Genomic DNA, 17,919 nt, shown 5'->3' on the forward strand with positions numbered 1-17,919 from the left:
CAAAACGGGCATGTTGCTGGATGTACGTCTACGCCCCCTGTTGGCCAGGACCTGAACAACACTGCCATTAAATTTAATACAGAGCAGACAAGACTGTAACATTTGTACCTCCTCTGTTTATTGGGATCATAGAAGAAATAGCTTCATATGTACAAAAACAAACCGCTTAAGTCTGGCTTAAAAAACTTGGGCATCTATCACGCAAGGTGAGGGATCTGCACAGCTTATAGTAGACTTAAGATGCATCTATAAAGCATTATGATACAGTAAACAAGACAACAGACTCCTTCACTTATTATTTCAGTACTCTGGAGGCCTGAATGACTATGAAGACATCAATGTACAGATATACCTCAGAAATTGTCTGAATGACCATTTGGCAAGCCATGTTGACATGGATACAAATCATAAGCACTTACAGGTAAAACTTTCATCATATTTACATGCAAATTTGAATATGTACACTGACCAATGCTTTGCACATCCCCTTTCACAGAGTAATAATCACATATTCTGATTAACTTTCAGGGCCATGGCTTACTACTCGGCATTATCACACTGCACAAAAACATTGATCCATAACCAAGTTTTAGACAGATGTGTTTAAAGTAATAGTAAAATAAAGTTATGACAGCAACCCAAAACACTGAAAAGTATTGTGAATGATCATACTAAGGGGCTACACTCTGGTGCATTATCTTACACACTATAAATACAAAAATATCACACCAGCACCATCCATACAACTATAAAGCTGTAAAAATCAGAAGGGCAGGGGCCGAGGCATGAGAAGCCTGTGTCTTATAATTATAAATCTTCATTTATAATGTGCTGATAACAGTCAGCCCAAGGAGATGAGCTCACAGACAGAAATATAAGACAGTTCTGTTAATAAAAGTCATGTGAATAAATAAAATAGAACCACGGCCCACCACACAAAGGGACACACACACTTTTCAACATGAAGAACAGAGGAGTGTGCCGATAGTGCTGATCGTGTTGAGATGTTTCAGTAGCAGGAGAGTCGGGTATCTGGTCAGGAGGCAAAACTTTCAGTCAGTTTGAGGGGTTGTAGAGGCTTCCTGGAAGATTATTCAGACGCGAGCGCAGCTCCTTTCGCACCTGGGTCACCCTCCCCAGTTTGCGCTTGTATTCCTGAAAAGCAGAGAAGGTGCATAAGAGGTTAAAGTTCATATAGTTTGAATGATTGATGTGGTTATTTTCACTTTAAAAACTGCAATTGTTAAGAGTAGTAGACAGTTGTATGTAAGGATAAAAAGGGCATAGAAGCAAAATAAGGCAACAAGGTATTTTTACCACATTGTATTGCATTTTACATTATAGAAAGTGATGTTAGTTAACTGGTCTACTTTAAATGTAATTACAGTTATATTTTTGTACAAACGTGTTGATCCTCACAATAAGTCTTATATATTAACAAGTTTGAGTAAGCATGTTAACATACATAACCTCTGGCTGTTAAACCCATTTAACTCTTTCAAACCACTGAATTTATGGTGAAATTTACAACATCACTTTCCCTCATGTTCATGACTACCTTGCAACATGTTTTACATTCACTTCACTCTACAACAAATGAAAGGCTATAAAAAAAGATTTCCTCAAATTAATTTTGAGAATATCCTCTTGTATGGTTTAAGTACTGAGGTTTATTTTCATGTTTGAAGTGAAGAAGACCTAACAAAGTGCAGGAAAGTCACTATATTTTATCAAATTGGCCGATTAGAGTGTTTTAAATTATACCAGAAGTACTAAAAAGGATAATCAGCAAAGGAAAAACATGCCGACAATTTCTTTACTCCCAAATGAAGTGGGAAAAAAGGAATCTCTGCTGCACTCACTTGCTTCTTAAATTTGGTAAACAGCGGATGCATGTAGGTGTGTTGTGCAAGTAGAACACATTTCCTCAGGCCATGGGAGGATTTATAGAGTTCAATATGAATCTAAAACTTTCAATAAAATAAGTTAAAAAAAAAAACGTATTAATGAGGGGAATGATCCTGCTCCATCCAAGACTCAAATCTGCTGTCGCTTTTCTTAATTTTGGTTTGACATGTGATAATATGAAAGGACTTGAGCACTTCTATTAGATGGGCCTAATCTTACTATGTGCAGCTAGTATTTAGTTTGTATTACAGCTGCGAGACCATGTTTGAATTAAGAAATTTGCACAATGTATGTACCACCAGCGGCTTAAGCAAAATAAAAGCACTCACAAAATCAGTTTTATTTTTTATTTCCATTTTTTTTTTATTACAGAAGACTTGACTGAAGATACAATATGACACACTTTGTCCTCTCCGTATCCTGTGGATAAAGGCTGGACAGTTAATGTCACAACAATCAAAGAAAAACGTGAAGATCATCATGATGAAGGATTTTGTTTGATACTTACCTTGTGGAAAATACACACAGTTTAGATTTGGTTCAATCAAAAAGTGTGCATCTAATCAGGAGTCTCTGTCTGTAACATTAGCAGGGCTAACACTTAAACTGAAATCTACTGACTGAATCTGCAGGCGTGTGCAACATGCTGAAATGCATGACAAATGATGTTCCTCCAAAATGTTGACAGACAAGAAGTGTGAGCTCGCGCTACACTGACACACCAGGATGAGACAATGAGACACATAGATGAGGTAGACAAAGCACACACAGATAAACTGTTATTGAAAAGGGGGAAAAAAAAAAAGTGATTTACGCACTTCTAGTTTCTGCTCGTTCTGGACCAGGCCGTCCTTCTGGCTCTGCAGGAAGACTGTTAGCGTGCGCGTGAGCTGCCTCCGATCGTCTATCTCTGCCGCCAGTCGGCCGCTGTAGTCTGCTAGCAGCATGCAGGCCTCCTCCACCAGGCGGGAGAGCCTTTCCCCTGATTCCTTATCTAGAGCACAGACAGCACCCAGAGAGAAGGGAACAATGCTTCAACCAAACCAGTTCAGAAGGTTCAAATGGAGGTCATTCAGTTATCTATCAATCTGGGTCAAGTCAAAAGTGACTGAGTGTAGCTAGCAAGAGTGTCAAAGAAGTTATGTGACTTAGACAAATATCAGTTTTCAGGTTGAGTAAACCATCTTTAAACATCTAGAGAATCATCAACTGTATGTCACTCAGCAGTCTAGTTCAGGTGTTAATCAGCTGTGGAACCCACTTATGCGTGTGCACGTACAGCCTAAGAGTGCGCTGCCTCCTACCTGTGATCCTGTGAAGCAGTGACGTGTCCTGCACCTCAGCAGGAAGGGAGGAAATGCGCTGACGCAGCACAGAGTCGCCAGAGGCTGCATTTTCCAGCTCCTGCAGAGCTCGGATTAACTCTGCCGTCTGACGTAGAGAGAGCATCATAAGGAGGGAGGGGGAGGAGGAGAGGAGCGAAGGGAGAAGAGAGGAAGAGGAGAAGAATAAGGTGACTGAGTAGGTCACATGAGCATGTGTCAAATCTGAACAATATTGAGCATTGTTTAATCAACAATGATTTTATCAGCCCGTACCTGTGGGGGCTCGGATGGGGAGCTCTGAGTAGCAAAGTCCTCATCATCTGGTTGGATCGCTTCATATGACCTCTTTCTAGCCTTCTTCTCTCCATCTAGGATTTAAGAGAAAAAAACAGAAACAAATTAAATGGTAGAATTGTCATTAAAGGGCCAGTTCATCGATTTTCAACCTCAGTCCTATCATGCTATTATGGGGAGCTAATGCCCTAATGCAATTTGGCTCTGTGCCTTTGGAGGACGCTATCCGTTTCTCCAATGGGCGCAGGAAAACCTCCGCCAGATGACGTGTTTTACGTAGCCAGGGAGCTCGCTAAACTACACTTCATCAATCTAGGACGCCCACCTCCGATGTCATGTCTCGTTCAAAATCTGCAGACCTGAAGATTTTTTAGACGATCCACCGGAATATTCTCGCTGTATTTCGGATCCAGCGATCAATGTGCTTGACTGGAAAACGGTAGTATTTCACTCCAGCGTCTCTCGCTGGGCTGTTCCTTTTAGAGGGAGGGGCGCAATGCACGCTGGATGTTGTAGGAATGTAGAATGGGCGAAACCACAAGCTGTTAGAACAACTTTCTCCACAGCTATGGCGCCAATTTCAAATATTTTTGCTTCTATCGCATTATTCATTAAGTCTTATTTATTATGTTTCAAAGCTTCATTTACCACTGTTAATTGCTCTACAAATGTTGTACGTGATATGAGTGTGTGGTATGTTGTTCTGTACGTGAACTGTATACACACTAAAGTTATCTGAATTCGAATGGCTTTTTCCAGGGGGTGAATTGCTCCTTTAAAGAAACTGCACTACAACACCTTCACACTGCTATGATGTATGTGTACAATTGCAATTAAAATGTTAGAACCAAGGTTTAAACCTGCAGATGGACAGGGTTAGCAGTCACTCAACTTAGCAGACATGTTTGGATGTTAAGCACTACATGCGAGCCCGTGCAGGAACAGGTCCGTGAACTTACCCAGGACTTGCGTGAGCTGATCCAGCAGGTTGTTCTCGTACACCGCTCTCTCCTGCCAGATGGACAAAACCCGACCCAACTGTTTCTTACAGCCCTCCTCGCCATCTCTGCACGGGAAAACACAAGGAGGAAAATGGGGTCAATTCTTGGAATAAACGTGAGTATGTATCGATGTGTTTAGGTTAGTCCCATCAGGTAGACCAGGTGACATCCTCCAAAATCACTGAATATTTATTTTATTTATTCCTGTATCAATGTACATTTTTAAGAATTTTCAAACTTAAATAACATACAAAGAGTAAAAAAAATATGTAGTTCTTCAAAAGGTAACTCAATAATGTGTTTTTCTAAGCTATTTAACATCACTTGGACAATGTAGTAATATCAAATCGGACCTGTATACATGTTTGAATGCCTCGACGATGACCGGTGCAAAGTCCTGGGTGAACTCTGGTCCTTTCTTCTTGCTGTTCTGTATGACGTCATTGGCCAAGTAAACGAAGGTCAGCTTGCGTGATACCTGAGCTGCATGCACCCAAAATGTACACAGAGACATATTTTACATTACACACGGTGAGGCATTTGGTTATGATTAAAAAGAATATACTTAAAGCTGAGGAACAAACTGGTACTCTGCATAAGAGAGGTGTGTAAAGTTATGGATAACACACTGATAAGTATTAACCTATAAATTAAAATACAAAACTAATTATTGATTATTTCATTTTTCATCTGAGGAATTATTACAAAGAAAAACTACCAGATTGTATATTTAATAGGATGTTTTTTCTGTATTAAAGTGACTCTTTATGTTTCATGCACAGCAACTCAGAGCTTGCAGTCACAACAAAAAAACATCTTGTAACAACCATGAGGTCACATCGTTTTTTCTACACTATAGCTGCATTTAAGTCCCAAGGGTTTGGGTGTGTTTAAGAAACAATTGTATTTTTAAATTTGTGCTTCATCCACCAACACAACCATATGCATAATGATTCATATTTCTTTGTTGTTTTCGGACAGGTCATTGTCAACACTGAGCTGAGCGTAAAGCTCCAGAGAATGTTCTCCATCCACATTGTTATTAAAACTGCACCCTCCTTTCAGTCCTCAGACACTCTCCGAAAACACATCATCCACTTGAGATATCACCAGCTTGTTGACTAGCACCCTAAGGAGAGGTGTGCCAGTGTTATCTACAGTGAAACCTCATATGTTACATGACTAGTGTACTGTTATGAGACAACGTGGAGAAGTTCTCTCACATCTATACCTTTCATCACAAAGGCTTTGAATGGCACCTTAATACAGAAAGTAAACTGAACATGTGACAAATCCACAGGCCAACTCTTACATTGTAGTTACACAGAAATGTTCAAGACCTCCAGTATTGTTTCTTTTTGTTTGTTTGTTTTCTTTTGGGTTTTTTTTTTGCTGTGAAAGAGCCAGAAGGTGATGTTTTATAAACCTATGGACATACGGTGACAGTGGGTGATTACCATTAAAATCACAGGTCATACATTTTTTTATTTTTCTGTTAAAAAAAATAGAACCCTGATCTAGGACCTGTTTCCCCACATAAGACACTCTTATACAGTTTGTAGAAAAGGTGAAATGAAATGATCTTGCAGGAGGAAAATGTTGATGCAGGTGAACTAAACATTCAAAAAAGTGATGTTTTTGCCACTTAGGCGCAGCAGAGACAAACACTGAGAGCACAACACTGACACATTATCACCTTTTGAAGTCCTATGGATAGCTTTTTAGCAAACAGTTTCTCATTACATATCCAGCAGTCACAGAGACACATTCTCCTTATTTTGGAGTTGTCCCCCAGCCGAACGCAAGTCCAATATTGACTCTTCTTTTAGCTGTGTCACAAGTCTTGTACGAGTCTTTACCTGCTAATTGCTGCGCTATGGTCACCAGACATCATTTTCTATAAGTTCATCCCTAAATGCAACCCCCTTTTCCACCGTTGTTTAATTTTGTTGTTAGAAATATAAAATAGCTGTGTGATGTATAATTTACTATATTTTGTATTCTGTATTCTATGCCATGTCATAATACTATATTTTGCTTTCTTTCTTTTAATGTTTGTAATGCTGTTTTTAACTGTGTAAAGCACTTTGAATTGCTCTATGTATGAATGGTGCTTTATAAATAAACTTGCCTTGCCTTACCTTTTTAAAGATTATCAGGCAACCTTGTAAACTTTCAATTGATCACTTGCACATCCCACAGATGTGAAGGGTGTCAACATTAGCATGCATTTGTGGTATATGATTCTGAATTAGGGCTGGGCAATATGACATGAAAATGTCTATCGTACGTGTTTTTCTATATCGTCTCTACTGTGATGTCGCAAAACCAGCATCATTTTGACAATGCTTTACGTTCTAATCCTTGCACGTGGAGGTGAACCTGGAGCGAACCATAGAGCAAGGCGCTGTTTATTAACATGGACATTAATGTGCAGAAAAGGACTCGGATTTGTCAAGTATTTAATTCACACAGGATTATCCAAAAATAGGTGGTTATTTCATACAGACTAATTACTTGTTAAATTACCAGAAAACATGATATATCGTGATATAGGATTTTGGCCATATAGCCCAGCACTATTCTGAACTACTTAGTTTTGGTCTTCACAAACAGCTGAGGGAAGTTATCTAGCATATAGTCCCTTTATGCTCCATTATGTTAACCAGCTAAAGGCTAACATTGTCAGACATTTGGTGCTGAATGAGCTTTATGGATAGAAACAGCCTCGTGCTGCTGCTGCAAACTAGGTTCATGACTGTGACGAGTGCAGGTGAGAAAACAAACATTGAAAAAACCTGAAAGACAATAAGCTTTCTGCAGAGCTGAGTAAAAATGTAATCATGCCCTGTGGATTTATCACAGTTTTTATTCTAAAAAAAAAGGAGCTAATGTGATTCTATTGGTGCAGCCTTAAATAATTGATAGTAATATTAAAACGCCAACTTAGATTTGCAATTGAATAGCACTTCAGGACTGTGATACACAGCATGGCTCAAGTAGAGACACAACTAAAGTTAGTTATTAAACAAAATATAACATGAGCCACTATTATACAACGTGAGAGAGCTACAGCACGGATTTAATCTGTGTTCATGAACATTATAATGTTGGGTAGCTATATAACATGGTTAATGCTAACTTAACATAACTGTTAGCCAATGCTGGTGACTGAGTCAGAGCCTTTTCAAGTAGCACTGCTTGAAAGTTGACTAGCGTTAGCAGTTAATGTACAACGACACACTTCATACGTTTTTAACTTTATTATGAGCTTAAGATAGTTTCAAATGTATAAAAGCGCTTTTAGTAAAGCTAATTGTTAGCCAGCGTCTGTAGCCAAAGGCTAACAGTGTAACTTGTAAAGGCATGTTAGCTTTCTTTATTATGGGAAACTAGCTAGCTAAAGTCGACCTTACCTTTTTTCAGTTCGTTGAGCCACACACTGACAATGGTCTTGGAGTGTTTTCTATGATGAATGAGCCACAATGATAAAGTCTGCACACTTTGCTGAGAGTTGCTAAGCTCGGATAGTTTCTTTTCTAAAGCCGCCTCAGAGAACGCTGACATCTTGGCGAGACTAAGGGGAGAAGGGGCGCCGGGAGAGTCAGCTTTAAAATAATGTTCCTCCCAGATGTGTCCTCTAAGGTTAGCTTGCAGCAAGTCAGCAAGTCAAAACAGGGATTGTAGCCATCCAAATTAAAAGCCACGAGTTCTCTATGTGAAGAGTGGTTGTTTATGCTAACTGACTGACGAGTCGACGTCCTCGCATTCGTGTTACTGGGTTGCTGCCTAGCTAGTTTAGCTCGGGGCAACACACATCAGCAGCCTGCAAGAGGAGCTTCCGTACGGCAGCTGTGTTGCGTTCACGTCAGGTGGAAATTATAGATCTCATTACGAGAATCCACCTGGCAGTTATCTTTGAGTAAGCATTACCTCTAAATTGTCGAATATTCATAAGAGCAACATATTTACTTTTAGTTTGAACCAATTAATTGAACATAACTAAAACAACTTTTCAGTCAGAAACTGTTGCAATGTTTTCTGTGTTTATTCGCAGTACACTGTGCTGAACACTGTAATTTCTAATGTACTCAGAAAGTATATTGTGCCATACATTATTATGTTAAACGTCATGGTCAATGTAAACATTCAATCTCAAGTTGTACACAAAATCAGAAAAAAAGTCAAAACAATGCAAGTAACCTCAGCCGCACTTTGATTAATAATTATAAGCAGAGCAGCCCGATTTATCTTGTTTCATAATATTAACATTTCTTTTCACAAGTTGAGCTATTATACATTTTAACATAAATTCTTCTTTTGAGTTTGAGCCAGTGTGTACATAACAAATGCAGTGATATTTTCAGAATGGCCCAAACAAAACAGAAAAAATAAACAATAGTAATTCAGCATACTGAACAGACACATTTTATAAAAAACTTGGTAAGAATTAATATATAAAAACATAGAAATAAATTCCAGGACTTTTTTTGCTTGAATGGCTATTGTCATTTCTACATTTCTTGGATAACAAACAATCTTTTGCTTTTTGTAACCAGATTATGTAAGAGGTACAATTTCATCCAAAACACCTATGTGCAAGGAAGTATGTCACAATCAAGGCTCATTTCAGTTAAGAGGTCCAAAGTCTCTTTTGACTTTCAGTTTCAAAACTAAAGAGTACGCAGCAAGAAAGTCATCCCTGCCATCAGGAGATTTCCTTTTCAGAGAGAAACCGAATACTTTTAATTTAGAAGGATATTGAAATGTTACAGCAATGTTACAACAAGGACTGTCCTTATTGTTTGAAAGCAGGTGCGTGCTGCAGACGTAGGCGAAGACAGCGGACGAGCAGTGGAGGTGCAGCCCCGCCTACTCTCCGAACAAAGTATCCAGAGCCGTATAGACAGAGAGTCGTGTCAGTTTGAGGACCTACATGCTGCATGATCTGCCATTGCAATGTCGCAAAACAAAAAATAATGGAGTTGTTTGATTTACGCATCCTGAAATCATCAAACAAAACAGAGCAGCAGCTCTTAAACTCTCAGAATTGTAGCTAGGGATAGACGTTGATTGGGCATTAGTTTTTCCTCATATAACTTTGTGTAGTTGTCTGGACATGGCTTATAGTGAAACGCCTGTCAGAAGACTTGTATCATCTTCTGCCATATACTGATAGGATTGTCGTTGGTTATAATATCAAGGAGCGTCTCAGCTCCTCCCACTCTTTCTGTTTTCTATTGGCACTTCAACTCTTCTTTCAGCTTGTATCTGTGAAGTTGATTAGTACCACCCCTCGACTCCGTAGAAAGAGTTACAAAACCCCCAGTCCTGATAGTGGCAAACAGCAGGCAGCAGCAGTCCCTCAGTTTGTGTTTGTGGCACTTCATTTTGCCACTCTTTGTAGAACCCCTCACTTGATCCTTCTTGATAATCGTGTTGTCCGTTGTAATCACTTTCCCCATAAAAGTTTGGGTCCATAGTCCCGGTTAGGTGTCCAGACGGGTTGAAGGACTCAGTGTCACTAAAATAACCCTTCCTATCCTGATAAAGGTTGACAGAGATGTTTCTTTCTGGTCCCAAGGTGTCGTCACAGTCCAACTCATATTCTTCTGACCAAGACTCAAAGGAGCTAACAAGGTCTGAGTCAGGTGCAGGTGAGTATGTGGATGACACAGGATCGCTGTCCACGCTGCAGGACGTCCTCTCCAGCAGAAGTGAACCTTTGGAGGCAGGAAGGCTTACCTTAAATACGGTATTACTCCTTTTCCTCATCTTCGTCTGTGCCACTGTGGCACCACTCGCTGGAGTTTCTCTGTTCACTTTAGGCCCTTAAAGACAAATATATATTTGACTCACAAAATCGTAATTAAATAGAGAAAAAAAAAAACAAAGATTTTTGGCTCCTTCAAGTGAACTGTTGCTTCTAAAGAGACACACCTTCTTCAGATATTTTCCTCTTTAGGGTGTCAGTATTTGTCCAACCCTTACTCAGCATCCGTATACCTGGAAGTGAAGAACAATACAGGGGATATACAGAGAAAAAATACATACATCATTAAGTCTTTTAAAAGAATAAGAGGGGGTAAAAGAAGTCCTTGGATGCTGAAAAAGAGAGAGTTAAGCTTGCGTGGTGGATTCCTCCTAAAGAGCAGAGAGCTGGAGCTAAAGAGGTGAATGACTTACAAACAGGAAAACATCTGTACTTACACCAGTGGTAACTTTTGCCAGTCAGTTGCACACAGAGGGACTCTGGTGTGTTTATAACCTGGAAAAATGTATAAGTGAACTTGAGATGTTTTTAGTAAAGAACATAAGGGTTAACTTAGCATAAGCAGTGTAGGTAGTGTTAATATGATACCTCCAACTCTCCTCTGCCCTCCTCCTGCTCCACTCTCCTGGCAAGTGATTGGAGAAGCTGGTAGTCTTCATGAACATCTGCCGTCATTACCTCCACCTGCTCAGGACACGTTTCCATCTACACACAGACATTTTCAGTGAATTTAAACCGAGCGTGTTCTCCATTTTTTTGTTTCTATCATTGACCAACAAACTGACCAAGTAGTTCATGAGATGGGCCGAGCTGGTTAGGTGATCAATGATGTCCTCCTTGTTGGACCTGATGCGGCAGCAGTGACATAAGAAACAGTACGTGTGGCCTTCTTCACTCCTACACTCGACCACGTGGAAAAGACCTGTAGCAAACATGAAGAAGAGGCTTCTTTTAAAGCAGCAGCGTAACATGGGAAAGACATGTTTTCTCTTTGTTGCCAACAGTTAGATCAGTAAATCAAAACCACTCTTACGCACGCACGTTGGAAGTAGGGGTGCAGGTGGTGGCCGTTGCTATGAGGCTTGTGACTGGATTTTTGTGCGCAAACCTCTGATGCGACCTGGTTAGCTATTCAGCAGACTCAGATGTTTACAGTTTGTTACCTACATTTGTTTTTCAGAGAATATATATATATAAGCCTTTAATGGGAGTGAAAGTATTTTTGCCAACACGTGAAAGTGCAGTGCAGGCTGACACAGCCACAGTGGCATAGTGTCTGTGCAGAATTTGAGTTACATAAACCGTGCGCACACATGACAGCTCATTTTGGTCAATGACGACAAAAGCACAGTAGTATAATAGAGTACTTGTCGAGTGTGAGATGTGCGTGACAGTGTGCGCATACAGTCGATCGGGCAGCAAAAGTGTGTACAGTTTAGGCTATTTGTCAGATGATTTCAACTGTTTACAAGAGCACAAAGTTCTTCATACATCTTGGCTCTTAATTTTGCTCTCAAATTTAACACAGCATCCGCTCCCAGAAAGTAGTTCCAACATCCCTGCTCTTATGACTGTTTAGTAAATATGAAGCTAGCGCCAGCAGATGGTGAGCTTAGCTTAGCACAAAGACTGAAAACAGAGGGAAACAGCTAGTATGGCTGTCTAGATGTAAGAACTCACTCACTACACTTACATTTTAATTCTTGTTTGTTCAATCCATACAATGTTAAATTCTTAAAATGACAATTAGCTATTAGATACCTGTGTCATGGTAGCTTGTAGTTAGTAGTAAGTATTTTAGGGGGCACAATCAAGAAGAATCTGGATGAGCAGTATCAGGGAAGACTTATCTTAGTTAATTTAATCATGTCAGTCATGTTGTTGTTTCAGATGAGACTGCGGTGTGGAGTCTGAGGCAGATGGGGGCGTGTCTCTCCCACGACCTTTGTTTTCCCTGGGTACAGGAAAGGCCTTATCAGGACAGCTACACTGTGGCCTGAGAGTTACCTTGGGAATCACTTTGAACAGACATGTATAGAGGTACAATCTTCTCATCAAGAAAATATAAATTCTTTGAATGATATCATACCAACAATGTACGCAGTAGCACTTATCAATAAAGTTTTACACTGAAAAATAAATGTGCTTTACTCATGATGTGAAGCACTTATTTTTGGTCTTGAAGCAAGTAACTATCATTTCCTTTTTTTCTATTTAAATTTAGTTCTAGTGCCGTACAACAATCAACGAATGTAGAGGTAATCTGTAAATGTCTACTATTAAATCATATGTATGCCATGTATGTTCCAGCACCTGTTGTTGCTATTCTTTATCTGTGCTCACCAATGAGAGGCTCTGTTCCTGCATGTCCATCAAAAAAGCTGCTGCTGTTCTCTGACAGCACAGGCGGCTCAGGTGACGTGTGCGTGTTCTCCAGCAGCGATGCAGAAGTGTCGTCTGACCATCCCTGTTGGTCGCGGGAGAGAAATACACTCCTCTGTGACTGTATGGGCTCCAGCTGCACTGGTGAAGCCTCTGACTGGTCATCAGGTTCAACCTGTGCGTGGCCGCTTATTAAGATATGTATCAGAGTTACCGCTGTGGTGTTAGAGAGAGAAAGAGATTCATAATGAGCATGTAAAAGGGGAGGCATGTAACATATGGTAATAATGACAGAAAAACATGAAGGGAAACAGACAGGAAAGGAGGAGGGTGAGGGCGGGATTAAAAGTTGTAGTCACTGACCTTCATAGTCACTGAATGCTGACATCGTCTGGTATGCAGCATCTTCAACTTCTACAAACTTAACATTAAGGCGCAATGGATGTGAGAACTCATATGCAAAGAACTCCAAATCATGCACACAGTCAAACTAACATACCTGCACATCCCCATGTCCCTCTTTCTGCTCAATTGTTTTGGCTATCTCCATCAGAGGCCAGGCCAGCTTAGACAGGTCGATGTTCTCCTCCCATTTAGACACTAAGTCCGGGTGCCAGACTTTCTATGAAGCAAAACACCACCTCTTTATAAACAACGATCCATACTAGCAGAAAAAACCTGCCATCCTTCCACAGTATTACTTACAATGTAGTTGTATCGGTGGAGACTTCCCATAATGTGAGTCCGTATGTCAGCTTTACTAAGTCGACACACGCACACCTCACACAGGTACAGTACCTCTCTGTCGTGTGCACCCGCACTCACACATTCTATGATACCGCCCAGGCCTGAATGTATGGAAAATGACAAATTAAAAAGGACACACACACACAACATTGAATGCATACAAATGTGTTTCTACAGACCAATAATCGGCTGCAGTCTTTTCTTGTTGCTCAGATACACCTTCAGAGAATCCAACAGCTGGCTTCTGGTAGGAGACTCTTTAAACAGAGAATGCATCAGACAAACAAGATTACACAGAGGTGGGTGTAAGCATGGTAGCCCACATAGAGAGAAGAAGACACCACATAGAGAGAAGAAGACATACCTGTCTGTGCCTGAACAGGCTGCATGCTGCAGTTGTAGAATCACCGCCTGCACACAGCTGCACAGAGACTCCTGGTTACTCTTAGTTTTCTGTTGAATAAAGTACAGAGTCAAGAAGCTTGTGAATATTTTGCACATGTGATACAGATAACTCGTCAAGGTCCTTCTAATCATGACTACCAGACAGCCTTCAGCTCCCACACAGATTTGGCAATCACAGTAACAAAATACTGGAACATTTCTTCCCTCTGGTTCCTAAGAATACTTCTTTGTGTCCTCTATACTTCTTTAATACTTATCTTTGTCTGATATTTATTCTCCCTCCTCCATTCCAAGTAATTTTTCTGAGGAAAACATTGGTGTGCCTGTGACCAGATGGCTAGATTATTTTTATTTTCCCCTAAAATAAAATGAAAGGACCTGGCTCTTCTATGCTTTGTGGAGAAGCTTGTCCACACAAAGGTCAAAACACCCAGTCCCGTGTTACGATGGATTAATACATAAGAGTTTAAGCCAGGTTACTCAGATGGATCATATTAAAGAGCACAAACATTCATAAAGGTTCTTAGGCCTCCGTTTAGAGTGTGAGAAACTGCTGACTGAGAATCACCAAGATAAATTCAAGGCTACCAAGTGAAAAACAAACTCCATATAAGGAGTTCCTGTATCTCCCAGAAAGTAACAGATTAGGCCACATCCCGCAGCATCCCAAGAGTTGGAGGCAGAGTAGGTGAGAGCAGGGAGGATCTTTTTTACAGGGTGTGGACCCCGCTGATTGGATAGATCCAGTCCAAACCGTCGCTTCCCTCCATCAGTTTTTACCAATGATTGAAGCTTAGTTGCTAAGGCTAATTTGCATCACATGCATCACACATAGAGTTTATCATTTACAAATGTATTAGGAAAGGTTATCCTTTTTTTGGGCGGCTGAGTGCGGACTGCAGTGAGCCAAACAGAAAAGGGTCCTTGTACAAGCAGCAATTTTAATAAATAGATGTGTTATTGTACTGAATCGTGGTTGTCCTTTCCTGAAATTTTGAACACGTGACAAATGCATGGACCCGTACATCAGGGAAACAAAACAAGCCCTTCACAACGCATGGCCCAGCATAGACGAGCCAGCTCCTCAGGACAGGACTCTGTCCACCTACATCTAAAGGACACTCCTTTGAAGACAGCACAGTTCACATCCTGGCCAGAGAAGACAGCTGGTTTGAAAGAGGTGTTAAGGAAGTAATCTATGTTAACAATATACAATGCAATCTCTGCCCAAACAGCTGAAACCACACTCACACTTTGGACCATGTGAACCCAACGAACCACCAACACCAGAGGGTGTTAAAAACTCTCAGTAATAGTAGATCATCAGCCCAGGTTAACGACTGTCACTTGATTAAAACATCTGTTGTATATAACATATAATTATATTTTTAGCTCGGTCCACCAGTCAGTTTTGAACTGAAAAAGCCTTTCAGATGAGAGGTGAAACGTTTCAAAGAACTTCAACCAAGTCCAGTTGCCTTTTGGATTAAGCTTCAAATGACCATGACCTTGATGACTGAGAACCTTCACAGACCTGTTGATATCAAATTGTAATCTTGTGAGTTTTTGTTGACCATGTTTATATACGTTTAGTTATATTTACACACCTTAATATTTTTTTCGTGTACTCGGATATATTTGGACATGAGACATAAAACATTTAATTAAAAAAAAAACGATGTTGTAAACTGTGGCTGCAACGTAAACTGTTACCAGCAGAGGGCGCTTAAACTCCACCATTCTTCTCAGGAAGGACACAATGACGCCTGATAACAAGTCGGCCGATATTAAAGGTATTTAAAGAATATGAATTTAAAAGAGAGATATAGAGTAACCTAGGGCTTGCAGGGTAAAATACAAGCGATTTATAACTCTGTGGTCTACCAGTGAAGACTGAAGTGTAACAACGACATTTACAGGATATTTAATAATGGTTTACAGTACCTTAAATACAGTGAATTAGCAATCTCGTTTAACACTTGTGTGCTTAACTGGTTTCACTGCAACAGCAAACTAACGGTCAACATTCTTTAACCTACCGTTAAGTTAACCGTCCATTAACTGACACAACGTTATAAAGTCCGAAACTAACGTGTGTTTTTTGTCACAAGTGTCTTCAGTTGTATGACATTACTGACGTGAATGTAAACTGTGAGAAGCTACCTACTAACTTTTCCTTTAAAGAACTTTACAGCAACAAAACCAACAGGTCTTATTTTGACATGCCATCAAACAAAACAAATTGTTAACCAGATAAAGACAAAGATAGCATTCTGTAGATGTATTTACCCTTGGTTTCGAACGTGCTTTGATGAAATCCGTGGAGATACACCGACAGCGTGGGTAAACTAATGTTAAAGTTGCTCGTCTTCAGAATGAACCTAGACAGAGGGAGTGGGTGTGGCTATAAGCTGTTCTCACACAAGTCCTGTTGATTTTTAAAGAAGACCTTTTGTTATAATTTGTTTGACAAGACATTTTAAAAGATCATCTGAAGAAAAAGAAAAAATAACTACATACAGATTTGAAGGCGCTATTTTTGAAAGAAACTGAAGAGTTCCAGAGAAAGCAGGCCTTTCAGATTGGGAAGTTGGGAGGGGTCATTGTTTGTGCTATCTTTTTCCTCGGCTAGTGGCCATGGATATATTCCTTGACCCTTCCTTTCCCAAATGGGAAACTTGGACGGGACTCAAAGAGCACTCAAAAATGTCTGTTCTGTCGTTTCACACCCACCCTACAAGAACACACACATCCAATGGCAGACTTGTGAAGTTACTCAGTAGATGGTGACAACAATCAGAATCAAGTTTGTTGACTTTGTGTTTAGTTGCAGCACAATAAACACAGAAGTAAAAAGCTATTTAACAGTTGTACTACTGACAACGACTTAGAGTAAATCAGAGTTTTCAGATAAGGTCCAACGTTTCTCATGACTCTGCCCTCGGATCATTAGCCTAAGTTCTTGGATGATCTCCACCACATTCCTTCCAAAGCAAGTAAATCTTGTTATTTTGATTCACATTAATAACCCCTAATGTCTGTTATCTAACCATCTACCATATTCCTTTCCACACACACTTTGAGAGCTCTAAGAGCACTTAGATGTTGATGTAACACTCTTACACAACACATAATAATCACAATTACGACTGATAATCACGTAGAAATTAACAGTGTGCTACCACTGACGCATGTATACATACATATATATATAGGCTTGTGTGAACTTTTCAACTTTGAGTTCACATAATACTTTCACTTAAATCTCTAAACTATGTCAAAGTTTGTCAACTAATGACACAAGTTCATCCACACCAGGTATCAGTTTTGTATTATGGAGGAATTTACACAACATCTGAAATCATCCAGCATGTCCTTTTATGTTCTATCTACAAGCTGGTGTTGTGGAAGTCTCTGGAAAGAATGCTAGACACAAGGAAACAATAAAAACTCAATTGACACTGATCTGATTTCAAAGATTAACAAAAAATATTGATCAAAGGAGACAGGCTTTTACAGACAGACTTTATCTGTGAGCTCTGCAAGATCTTGACATGTTAACAGTGTCCGACCTGCTGGAATGTGGGGCGGCTGGCCCTTGTACATCATGTCGTAAATTGTAGCTTCAGGATTGGATTACTAACCAGACACCCTTTTATCATGATTTGTGACTGTTGCATTGTTTCCCCTGTGGTCTTGTAAACAGGAAACTGTGCAACCGATTTGAAATCTGGTAGGGACTGTGGGCCTTTGTTTAACTGGTTTTAATCCTTTCTGAAGGACTGGGGTCACATTGTGTTGATTATTAATTACACATCTGAAAAACATCCCGAAAACAAGAACAAAATCAGCCTACAATCACACTTTAAGAACTACTGGACTAGTGGTCTCTGTAAAAGTCTTTCAGGTATTTGCAGCTGATTGGGAAGGTTGCTGCTAGAATAGGATAGACCACATCTGTGCAGTTCTTATATCTTTACACCAACTTCCTGTTTGTCAAAGAATAGACTTTACTCATACTACTGTTGGTTTATAAAGCTCTAAAAGATTTAACGCCAAACAACATTTCTGATCTGCGGCTCCA

At 39.9% G+C, this 17,919-nt stretch overlaps 2 protein-coding genes across 4 annotated transcripts; both read right to left on the minus strand.

The window, feature by feature from the left end:
* Positions 1-113: 113 nt before the first annotated feature.
* LOC138608907 (regulation of nuclear pre-mRNA domain-containing protein 1A-like) lies at positions 114-8,324 on the minus strand. Its single transcript, XM_069681491.1, has 7 exons — positions 7,945-8,324; positions 4,882-5,011; positions 4,487-4,593; positions 3,507-3,601; positions 3,213-3,339; positions 2,727-2,902; positions 114-1,155 (listed from the first exon to the last, which is right to left on the minus strand). The coding sequence occupies exons 1-7, from the start codon at positions 8,093-8,095 to the stop codon at positions 1,057-1,059; spliced, it is 885 nt and encodes a 294-aa protein (XP_069537592.1). The 5' UTR covers positions 8,096-8,324; the 3' UTR covers positions 114-1,056.
* A 646-nt stretch (positions 8,325-8,970) lies between these two features.
* On the minus strand, positions 8,971-16,417 carry LOC138608319 (uncharacterized). Of its 3 annotated transcripts, none has more exons than XM_069680879.1 (13): positions 16,356-16,417; positions 16,125-16,263; positions 13,795-13,883; positions 13,610-13,687; positions 13,389-13,531; positions 13,183-13,305; positions 13,047-13,104; positions 12,645-12,899; positions 11,087-11,223; positions 10,890-11,006; positions 10,739-10,796; positions 10,469-10,534; positions 8,971-10,359 (listed from the first exon to the last, which is right to left on the minus strand). In XM_069680879.1, exons 3-13 carry the CDS (start codon positions 13,817-13,819, stop codon positions 9,812-9,814), a joined length of 1,608 nt encoding a protein of 535 aa, XP_069536980.1. In that variant the 5' UTR covers positions 13,820-13,883; positions 16,125-16,263; positions 16,356-16,417; the 3' UTR covers positions 8,971-9,811. The 3 variants fall into 3 exon arrangements, 2 of the variants coding, with proteins under 2 accessions (XP_069536980.1, XP_069536979.1); XM_069680878.1 differs by having other exon boundaries at positions 10,739-10,817; XR_011309431.1 differs by lacking the exon at positions 10,739-10,796 and having other exon boundaries at positions 10,272-10,359.
* Positions 16,418-17,919: the final 1,502 nt, after the last annotated feature.

This window comes from Semicossyphus pulcher, unplaced genomic scaffold (assembly GCF_022749685.1).
Source record: "Semicossyphus pulcher isolate SPU_LCO1_2020_fin unplaced genomic scaffold, fSemPul1.0.p SCAF_5, whole genome shotgun sequence".
NCBI lineage: Eukaryota > Metazoa > Chordata > Actinopteri > Labriformes > Labridae > Semicossyphus > Semicossyphus pulcher.

Coding starts and splice junctions, on each gene's coding strand:
- LOC138608907 (XM_069681491.1), bottom strand. CDS start 8,095: ATGTCAGCGTTCTCTGAGGCGGCTTTAGAAAAGAAACTATCCGAGCTT. Junction 2,903..3,212: donor ACTGCTTCACAGGATCACAG/GTAGGAGGCAGC, acceptor TCTGTGCTCTAG/ATAAGGAATCAGGGGAAAGG. Junction 1,156..2,726: donor AGAACGAGCAGAAACTAGAA/GTGCGTAAATCA, acceptor TCTGCTTTTCAG/GAATACAAGCGCAAACTGGG.
- LOC138608319 (XM_069680878.1), bottom strand. CDS start 13,819: ATGCAGCCTGTTCAGGCACAGACAG. Junction 11,224..12,644: donor AGGAACAGAGCCTCTCATTG/GTGAGCACAGAT, acceptor TGTTTGCTACAG/GTCTTTTCCACGTGGTCGAG. Junction 10,360..10,468: donor GAGGAAAATATCTGAAGAAG/GTGTGTCTCTTT, acceptor TTTGTCTTTAAG/GGCCTAAAGTGAACAGAGAA.